The sequence below is a fragment of the Vigna unguiculata genome, unplaced genomic scaffold, assembly GCF_004118075.2.
Source record: "Vigna unguiculata cultivar IT97K-499-35 unplaced genomic scaffold, ASM411807v1 contig_614, whole genome shotgun sequence".
Classification (NCBI taxonomy): Eukaryota; Viridiplantae; Streptophyta; class Magnoliopsida; order Fabales; family Fabaceae; genus Vigna; species Vigna unguiculata.
This window is the reverse complement of record NW_021011334.1, coordinates 75001-86083: the sequence shown is the minus strand read 5'-3', so window position 1 is coordinate 86083 and position 11083 is coordinate 75001. Positions and strand designations below refer to the sequence as shown.

At 32.4% G+C, this 11083-nt stretch overlaps 1 protein-coding gene across 1 annotated transcript in view; it reads left to right on the top strand.

Annotated features, from left to right (window-relative positions):
- The first annotated feature begins 7836 nt into the window (after positions 1 to 7836).
- LOC114172492 (leiomodin-2-like) overlaps positions 7837 to 11083 on the top strand; it is a 13248-nt gene continuing 10001 nt past the window's right edge. Inside the window, exon 1 of the mRNA XM_028056948.1 lies at positions 7837 to 7943. Coding sequence (XP_027912749.1) covers positions 7837 to 7943 — 107 coding nt within the window. The remainder of the gene's footprint in view (positions 7944 to 11083) is intronic.

Here is an 11083-nt window from a genome sequence, read left to right as displayed (position 1 = left end):
ATATCTTTGCATCGTTGATCAGCTCGTAACCTTTCATTTGTGGTGTCTAATTTCTCTCTTAGTCTATCCATTAATAACACAACTTCCTTATAGGATGGTCCATTGATTGTTGCAACTTGTTGTGATGTTGCATGTTGTTGTTGTTGGGAACCAAATGGAACATATGATGGCTGGGGTGGACACTCAGAATATGGTTATTGCTTATGGTATGATGGTTGCTCATATTCCACAAAAGATGATCTAGGATATAGATCATTTAGTTGATGTATAGTTAACCTACTTAAATCAGGTGCAGAAGTAGGTGTGACAATTTGCTGCTGATAATCATATGGATCATGTGGTTGCTGTGGATAATAATTATAGTTCACTTGAAAATCACATTGTTGATTATTTTCATATGAAAAATGATTTTGCATTTTTGAAAGAGGTTTTCTGAAAAGAAATAAGTTGAAAGCTTATTGAGTAGACTTCCAGGAAAGAGAGGTGTGTCTCAATGGACAACTTAAGTACCTTGTCTTTCCTTAGCCAAAGTGTTTCTCAACTAGTTTCACAAATTTCCCAACAAAAATCCTCAAACAAAAATTATGCTTAAAAAAAAGTAACTAAAAAAAATAACTAAAGAAAATAAAATAAATGTTAGAAAAAAATTAAGATAAAAAAATGTTAGTGATAAACAAAAAATAAAATCAAAAGAAAAAAAATAAGAACTACAATGATAAAAATTATAACCGTGCTCCCCGACAACGGTGCCAAATTTGATAACGTTGTCGTCAAGCGATCAAATTAATACTACTTATCTATAACAACTTCAGTATTGTTAAGAAAGTAGCCAAAAAAATTAGTATGGGTTAAGTTAACCCTAAGTCGTCTCCCAACGAACACGAAATTGATTTTTAACAAGTTAGTTCTTATAAAATCTTTACAAAATGGTTAGTCAAATAAAATAATAAAAATATAATAGATAAAGATAAGAAGATAAAATAAGACAGAAACAATAGTAAAAAAAATAGGTTGATTCCACTGCTTTTTTAAAATAGGATTCATCATTGGTTTCCTAAAGATTATTGTTATTGATTTCTTGTTTAAGACTTCAAATTAATCAATGTAACTTCTCAATTAATTTGTTGGCGTCCTTACTTTCAACCAAAGTAACTTCTCAATCAAAAGTAAAGACTTTGTAGATTAATCTTAGTAAATTTAACCAAAGTAACTTCTCAATTAAATAGTACTAATCCTAATCATGTTCATTCTTTTACCTCTTATATCTAGTAAAAAGCTAATTAACCAAAGTAACTTCTTGATTAATTATAATCTAAGTTTTCACCTTTAATCAAAGTAACTTCTCAATTATTAGCAAAAACCCATTCAATCATATGAAGGTTTCTAAAATTAATCAAAGTCACTTCTCAATTAAAATTTAAAAACCCTCAAACTCATACGATTGTTATGTTATGTAGATTTAACACCGTGCTAACTTGCTACAATGTAAAAATCATTACTTTTACTAAATTAAGAACCAAAAGACATAAATGAAAATAAATCTCAACAAGAATCAAAACAACAAACAAATTAATTAATCTAACCTCAGAATCCAATTAAGAAATTACAATGGAATCAACCCAAGAAGTTCAGCACTCCATGAAATACAAAATAGAAATAGAAGAAGAATAGAGAGGGAAAGGAAACGAAATTAGGCCTTCTAAGGGTTCCTAAACTTCGAAGTCCCGAGCTTGTCTTTTCTGCTTCTCCCTTGGTCTCTTTATATAGGAATTGGACTAGGCTTTTCTATTGCTAAAATCTCTCAAATATCTTTTAAATATAAAGATAAGTATAAATATTTAAAAATATTTGGAGAGATATAGACTATTTGACAAATATAATAGGTTGATAATATCAATATCTATTATAATTAAATAAATTAATTACTTAAAGATATATCATAAATTATTACCAATTAATATTTGTATTAATTTTCCAAATCAACCCTTTGCAATCTCCTCAAATTATCTTTTAAATAATCCAATATCTTCAAGATATATTTGTTTGTTGTGGATCTAAAAAGATTCAAGAAGATCTTGTCATATTTAAAAAGATTTGGTAGTTAATATCTTTTAATATTTTATGATATAATTAAATAAGATAATTATTTAAAAATATCAAATAAAATATCTAAAGATATATTTTTCCCAAATTATCTTCTATAATAAAGATAAAGAAAACCGCAAGGTCCAATTTTTTGTTGCTCTCTTCTTGGCTTAGCCAAACTTCTTCATTTTTTCAAGCTTTTCTTATCGTCTTCATGCAATGCTTGGCTTGGATTTTTGTGCTTTTGATAATTTCTTATTCTTGGATTTATCTTTAAGGTGTCATGAAGCTTTAATCAATTTATTTTCGCACCTCCATGAGCTCAACTTAGCTGCAGCTGCACTAACACACCTCAAAATATCCAAAGAACATTTATGCAACTAAAAAGCTATTTTTAACATTTTTTGTATCTCATGCTCAATAAACCCAATTATAGGAAATCCCAATTAAATCAATCTTTAAGAGCACAAATTCAATTAAATACCCAGAATTAAACATTAAATGAGGGCAAAAATACGCACTCATCAATAGTACATACCATACATGCACTCACACGCATGTACTTGACACGTAGCATGGATTCACTTTGGATTCATGTCACAATGTATAAAGCATAATATTCATCCCATTGTTTTTTCATGCCACCTTTCATAGTACATACCATACATACACTCACATGCATGTGTATAGGTAGTTTCCAAATTTGTAGCATCTTGCATTTTCATGTCACTTTGCATAACACATAACATGCATCAACATATCTTGAAAAAAAGTTGCACTACAATAATTTTAAAAATTAATTCTTTCCTATTTTTTGTTAATAAATTCATGGAATTTTGCGAAAAGTGAAAAATATAAGAGAAAATAAATTATTCTTTGGTCAAATCAGTTTGTTGAATAAATGGATAATTTTTAAGAAAAGTGACACACTTTTGAAACTTTGCTCTAATTTAGGTACATGGAATTGCTAAAATTCACTTCTTTTCCCATCCCATTTCCCATCACCTTTCTTCAATAAACCTTTTCTTTGTATTCCATGGAGGATCATCATAAAGGGCATGTGCCTTAAAATGAATTAAAATTAAAGTAAGTCTTTGAACACAAAAAAAGGAAAAAATGAAGAAAAGTCTGCTAGACTGAAAACCCAAAAGGGCGGTCTAGGCAAAAAGTAAGACAACAAAAAAATAGAAAATAATACAAAAAAAAGTAAGGGCAAAGTAGGGACAACCTCTGATGTGATAGAATTTTTTTTCCTATTGGATTAAAGCTATTGAAATTAAAACAATCATGAGTTGAAATGATGTGTGGCCATGTTTCTTTATCAAGAAAAAATGATATTCCTTTGTTACCCATTTTGAGCCTATAAAAAAAATTAAAATTTCTTTTTAGTTACCCTTAACAAGGGTCACCTTCCCACTAAAGTTAACATGATGTTTACATCTATTTCATTTGACTTGTAATTCACCAATAAAAAAAATAAAAAGTTTGGAAAGACAAAAAAATTGGTTATGCATAAAAAAAAAGAGAAACAAGAGTTGGAAAGTGAAAAAAAATGGTGAAGAAAGGTAGTCAAATGAATTTTAGATGCAACCTTAGATAAAGACCCTTGTTTTAAATAACCTTTATACCATTTACTTTGAGCCTTCATTATCCATTTTTTTTATATCCCTTAGCCTTGGCCACAATACAAGCCTAATAAAGTCCACACAAATCAATGATTGGTTGTTGTTTTTCCAAAACTTTAATTTAGAGGAAAATATTTTGTCATGTTAGGTTTGTCAAAAAAAAAGATTGAAAAAGTGTTCAAAGATTTGCTTTCAAACACTGGGGCAGTTTATTTTTGGTTGACATGTTTCCATAGAGATCAAAATTAGCCCGAGTAGTCAAGTTAAATCAAGGTCATGCCTTCTCATTCTTTCATTCTTCATGTGTTTTCTATCATATTTTCTGCTTTGATCTATCTTTCTCTTACCATTACTCATTATTCTCACCTTGAAATAAATTGGAGAGACATTTCACTTATTGTTCCTACGTTATAGTCAGATATCTTGAATTTGGACAATTATTGACTTTGTTTGTCAGGCTTACATTGTAGCAACTAGTATGAAGTCTCCCATTATTTTCAACATTCTCATGCTATCAACAACTAGGGCAAGCTCAAACACATTTTGCACCCCGAGACCAATCTGTACCCTCAAACTAGGGCAAATTTTGAAGTCTCATCTTTTTTATCAATAACTAGACAAGCCCAAACACACCTCATGTCCTGAAGTTAACTCTTAACTATCAAATTGGGGCAACTCCTTAGTCAATTATCTCATCTTATCCCTTCTAAGATCTTTGGCAATTTCATGTATGTCACTCAAATAGTGTTCAAAAAGCAATGATTCAGGAAAAAGTTTCTCAATAAACTGATCAGACCAAAGGATACTTTTCAAAGAAAAAATCAAAACAGAAAGATTCCAAAAATCTAAAAATAACAACAAATTGGGAATAAATTGAAATAAGTTTCAAACAATGTAAAAAGTGAAAAAATACATGAGGGCATGCTTCATGCATAGATTCATACCTAATCATACATACATCATTCATATTTGTGAAAAGAAAAAAAATTAACAAACAAAGGAACTTTCATCATGAATTCATACACTAATTCATACATCAAAGTTTCAACTTTGTTCATGTAAAAAAAACATCATAACATGTGCATCATAAACTAATATTGTTAGTGTTCAAAAAGAATATCCATAAGTCATGCCAACATTATCATTCACCATGCATACTCGAAATAAACATAACAACATTATCACACATCATAATCAATGTTAAAAATAAATACAAAATATGCACAAACATTTTTATGCACATATCATGTAAACGTTAGAAAAAGAAAGTCATAATAAGCATCAACATATTCATGCACTCATAAAAAGGAAATTCATAACATATGTTAGCATTTGCATGCATTCATACACATGACGTCAATTATCAAAAAAAAAATCCAACCATGTGTTAGAAAAATTAGGTTCTATGTAGTATTTGGTTCAAAAAAAAAAAAATCCACATACATGCCAACATATTCATGCATATATCATATTAGCATATTCATTCACATATCATGTTATGTTAGCATATTCATGCAAATATCATATTATGTTAGCATATTCATGCATGCACAATCATCTAAACTCTCAAAAAGAAAAATTCATAACATATGTCTTAATCATCATGCATCATGTACATACATCATAGTTCTTTTTCATGAAATGAAAATTTCTTGTCACTTTTGGGATCAAAACCATCTTCATTCACATGAACGGTTGTCGAATCCTTCTGTTTCAAAACGAAGAAAAAAAGAAAGATACAAAATTTTGCTTCTTTAATATTTCTTGGATTGATAGTCCACTTCATTCATATGAATGGCCTACCTGCCCCCAAGCCCAGTTTATCTGGCCCAAGCCTAGTTTCGCACTAGCACTTAAGCCTAGTTTTGTCTAGCCCCTAAGCCTAGTTTATCTGGCCCAAGCCCAGTTTCGCACTGGCCCTTAAGCCTAGCTTTGTTTAGCTCCTAAGCCTAGTTTATCTGGCCCAAGCCCAGTTTTGTACTGACCCCTAAGCCTAGCTTTGTCTAGCCCCAAGCCCAGTTTATCTGGCCCAAGCCCAGTTTCTCACTGGCCCCTTAAACCCAGTTTCATCTGGCCCCTCAAGCCCAGTTTAGTCTATCCCAAGCCCAGTTTCATCTAGCCACCTTAAGCCCACTTAGGTTTGGCCCAAGCCCAATTTCGCATTGGCCCCTCAAGCCCAGTTTCATCTGGCCACCCCAAGCCTAGCTTTGTCTAGCCTTCAAGCCCACATTGATTGAAAAATAATTCTTCTGTTTTTTCATAAAGCTTAAGTTGGAGACAAAAGAATGTGGTTGTAAATGTTGTTACTAAAGAAAAAAAATGATAAAACCTATGGGGTAAAGTCTTCCCATTAGCTTATTAGCAAAATACCCTAGGGCAATCCTTTCCATTTTACCAATGCTCAATAGAACAAAGGCACCAAAATCACGTTTTTGTACGATGTATCTAGACAAGGGCAACTTTTTTTTCCTCGTATAAAGTTTATCCTCCAACTTCATAAGTCTGCTTGTGTAGAATAATACAATTACATTATGATTTAAGTTATACCATTCATTTCCGGTCCACTAGGGGATCACATGATGTGTCGAAAGGAAATATTAAGCAAATGGTTTCTTGTGTTGACATTGGGTGTTAGGATTTGTTGCGGCCTTCATCTTGTCTTTTGAGATGGCGAAAAGACATTCAGATAGAGCCGATGATCGAGGAAACAAAATGATTATAAATGCTAGTAAAAAATAATAACGAAAATATTAATAATAAAGAGAGGAGGGAAGTAAATAGAAATATAAGGAAATGGAAAAGACAAAATTGGCATAGGGAAATTTTGGAAAACAAGGTTAATTGGAATTCATTCATACATTCATGCATCTATGCATTCTTTTTTTCTCAACTATCAACTTGGTTCTCACGGGGTGATAAGTCCTTTATGGAACCCTCTTCACAAAGTGGTAACAATTTGTTATTTTATATCGGCCCTCTGCGAGGCAATGGTCAAGCCTAGGTTTTCTTTTGGTATCTCGGCCCTCTGCAAGGCAATGGTCGAGCCCAGGTTTTCTTTTGGTATCTCGGCCCTCTACGAGGCAATGGTCGAGCTCAGGTTTTCTTTTGGTATCTCGGCCCTCTACGAGGCAATGGTCGAGCCCAGGTTTTCTTTTGGTATCTCGACCCTCTGCGAGGCAATGGTCGAGTCCAGGTTTCGTTTGGTATCTCGACCCTCTACGAGGCAATGGTCGAGCTGAGGTTTTCTTTTGGTATCTCGGTCCTCTGCGAGGCAATGGTCGAGCCCAGGTTTTCTTCTGGTATCTCAGCCCTCTGTGAGGCAATGGTCGAGCCCAAGTTTTCTTTTGGTATCTCGACCCTCTACCAGGCAATGATCGAGCCCAGGTTTTCTTTTGGTATCACGGCCCTCTATGAGGCAATGGTCGAGCCTAGGTTTTCTTTTGGTATCTCGGCCCTCTACGAGGCAATGGTCGAGCCCATGTTTTCTTTTGGTATCTCGACCCTCTGCGAGGCAATGGTCGAGCCAGGTTTTCCTTTGGTTATATTGGCCCTCTGTGAGGCAATGTTCGAGTTCTCTTTCTTTTTTTTTTCATTTTTGAAACCCGAACGAAATTATTGTTTTTATCTTTACTTATCTTTTACTACGATAATATAAAAATTTCACTTTCATATTATCTAGTCAAATCTAAGTAAAGAGGGGCAACTATCAACACCCAATTTCGTCCGGATAAATGCATTTGTTTGGTTAAAATAATAATAATAATAAGAATATAAATAATATATAAATGTTTTACAAATGTTCTACCACGAGAAAAAAGAAATAAAAAACACTACAAGAAAATCCGTCGCTAAATCAATATTACCGACGGATCATCGACGGTCAAAAATTCGTCAGTAAAATGCTTGTCTGTAAAATTTTACCGACGGAAATCATGTTCCGTCGGTAATTACCGACAGAAAAATCCGTCGGTAAATTTGTCGGTAATTACCGACGAAAAAATCCGACGGAAAATATCCGTCAGTAATTACCGACCTAAATATTCGTCGGTAAATTAGTTACACTATTCATCTTCTTCCTCCTCCCTCTTTCAATTTTTGTTTCGTTTTTTTTTCGTGGTCGCCGTCAATGTCGCCGCCTTCGTCGCCGTCGCCGCCGCCGCCGTCGCCGTCGCCGTCGCCGCCGCCGCCGTCGCCGCCGCCACCGTCACCGCCGTCGCCGCTGCCGCCGCCGTTGTCATCTTCTTCCTCTTTCTTCTTCTTCTTCTCCTTCTTCTCCTTCATCTTCTCCTTCTTCCTCTTCTTCTTCTCCTTCTTCCTCTCTTCTTCTTCTTCTTCTCCTTCTTTTCTTCTCCTTCTTCTTCTCTTTCTCCTTCTTTTTCTTCTTCTTCTCCTTCTTCTCTTCTTAATCTTCTTCTCCTTCTTTTTCTTATTTTCTTCTTCTCCTCGTCTTCTTATAAGGTGAGATTTGGGCGGGAAAATTCCCGCTTCTTTTACCGACGGATAAATCCGTCGGTAATTCAAATTAGGACAAAAAATTTCTCGCTTCTTTTACCGACGGATTTTTCCGTCGATAATTCAAATTTGGGCGGGAAATTTCCCGCTTCTTTTACCGACGGAAAAATCCGTCGGTAAATTTTTCGGTAAAAAAAAATTGAATTATCGACGGATTTTACTGACAGATTTTTCTGTCGGTAAATGAAATTTTTTTTACCGACGGATTTTTCTGTCGGTAATTAAAATTTGAGAATCCGTCGGTAAAATCCGTCGGTAATTCAAATTTACCGACAGAAGTATATCCGTCGGTAAAATTCCGTCGGTAATTTCAATTTTTTTTGTAGTGAAAGAAAAAAGAAAAAGAACCAAGAGAAGGAGAATCTAATTTATTATCACACTCTTTTTGTGAGCCTAAATGTTTTACATATTTTCACCCCCATTGTTCGCTATTTACACTCTCCACATGACATGACAGAAGAGGACGTTTCATAATTTCTGTTTTTAGAAAAGGGAATAATATTAGGAGCCATTTTTTTTATAATAATTTGAATAAATGTCTTGTATTTAAACTTATGTGTCTCTTTCCGTTGTCAGTCGGAGAAGATATTATTTTCATTAGAAGCAAAAAATATTTCTGATAATAATGCTTTTAGAGAATGGTATGATTTTAATATTTAGAAGAAAGTACTCCTGATAATAATTAGAATCAATTATATGAATAATATGTTATGATTACGATCTTTATGTGATAGAAAATATGATTCTAGTAATTACAGGCAATATTTCGTTAATAATTATAATCAATATAGTGGATATTATGCAATGATTTAATAAGACCAATTCCTTACCCATATATTTTTTTATAATTAAAGACTAAGATCGCAATTGTACCTCAAGGGGCCTATATAAGAACAAAATTTCTCTAATGCAAGGGACGGAAAAAAAATTCGAAAAAACCCTATCTTTTTTTTATTATAGAGCACACACATAAAAAGGGAACACCTTAAGGTAAATTTTCTTTGCTCCTAATGTTTTTCATGATTCTCTTATAACATCACATATATGATCGTTTGAATTGTTGTTTGATTAAATGTGTTCAGGGTCCTCATGTAAGATGATTTTAGGTTTATCATTGATGTGTTCAACCTTTCTCGTTTCCTTTATATTTTATCTTGGTAATTAAAAAGGTGTTTTTCGTAGACTTTAGTTCTCTAATAATAATAATAATAAATAAATAAATAAAACAAAAAATTATATTTTCTTTTATATAAGTTGTGAATCTCATGTCAAGTCTCAAACTTGCTTGATAATCAAAACACTCTTTTATAGGATTTTAATTCTTTTTTTTGAAAGAAAATTAGAAATAACAAAAAATAAAAAAATTATAAAATCATCTTAAATATCATGTCAAATCTCAGATTTTCTTGATAACTAAATATTTATCATGTAAAATCTTGGGTTCTCTTGATATTATTAATAAAATATACATATACATAAAAATCTAGAAAATTAAAAAAAATAAAATAATAATATCAAACAACAAATTTTTTTATAAAGAACTACGTTATCCCCGATTTTCCAAATGGAAATACGTAGGAGCGAGGTACAATCCTCGTCGGGCCAAAAAAAATAAAAAAATAATTTTGTTTGAATCTTTAATATTTTTGTATGTGTTTTTTTTATTTTGTTTGATTTTTTTGGGAATAACAAATATTATAAACATTAAAATTCTACTTTTCACACTTAATTAAAGAGGGAACCGTCTTAAGACGGGCGTTGTGGGGTGCTAATACCTTCCCCACATGTAACCGACTCCCGAACCTAAATTTGGTTTTGAAGACCATTGTTTTATGGTTTTTCTATACTTTTCCATAATAAACTATGGTGGTGACTCCTCTGTACTATTTAAAATTATTTTCATCGTCCCGCCGCGATCTCAGTTGCGACATTTAATATCTAGCTTGGAAAAACTGGAAAAATCTGAGAAGCACTCTAGGTCCAAAGATGGAACAATCTCTCCCCAATGTGTTTGATGAAAACTCTCTCAAAATTCACTCTAGAAGATCAATCCTAGATGTTGTGTTAGGATCTCAAAGGAGTGTACTTAATAAAGAGGGAATAGGTTACAGTGGCAAATTTAATCCATTAGGCACCAAAAATTTTCTAAATATGAGTAAACCAACATCTGTTATTTGCTCTTGCTATTCTAAATTTTGTCATGGATCAAATTCCTGCCATTTTAAAAATTGTGGGGTTTCTAAAGGAGAGTACAAATGGGTCCCTAAAGGATATCTTACAAAGCCAATTAATAGTCATGTTACAAGAGCTGATAATAACAAAGGTCAAATTTTAAGCATTGCCAAGGTGAAAAGTGCCTTTTCCATTGTGATCAAGAACAATTATTGGTTGAAGTACTCCCATATTTTGAATTTACTATATGTTTGTTCATTAAAAAGGAAGTAAAATGTGCATTTTTCATATTTCCGCATAAATTAATCAATTAGAATAGCTTCAAATTGATTAAAATGGATTGTTGTTGTGATTGTATGTTTTGAGGGCTTGATTAAAATTATGTGCCTTGATTGCTACTAAATCACCTTTTGTTGAGATGCATGAGTTGATATTATACTATGTTTTGATAATGTGAGTGAAATTGCAACCCTTTATTGTTATTAAACCATATTCTGCTGATTTATATTATGTGTTTTACTTGCTTTACACATTTCATTAACACAGAACTATAAAACTGATTATTTGGAGTATAAAGATTAAAGAAACTTTCAAGATTCATTTAAAATCAGTAAAAGATTCAATAACCAATTCACCCCTATCTTAGTTGAGTTACATTAGACATATTTGTTTTAACATCATGATCAGAA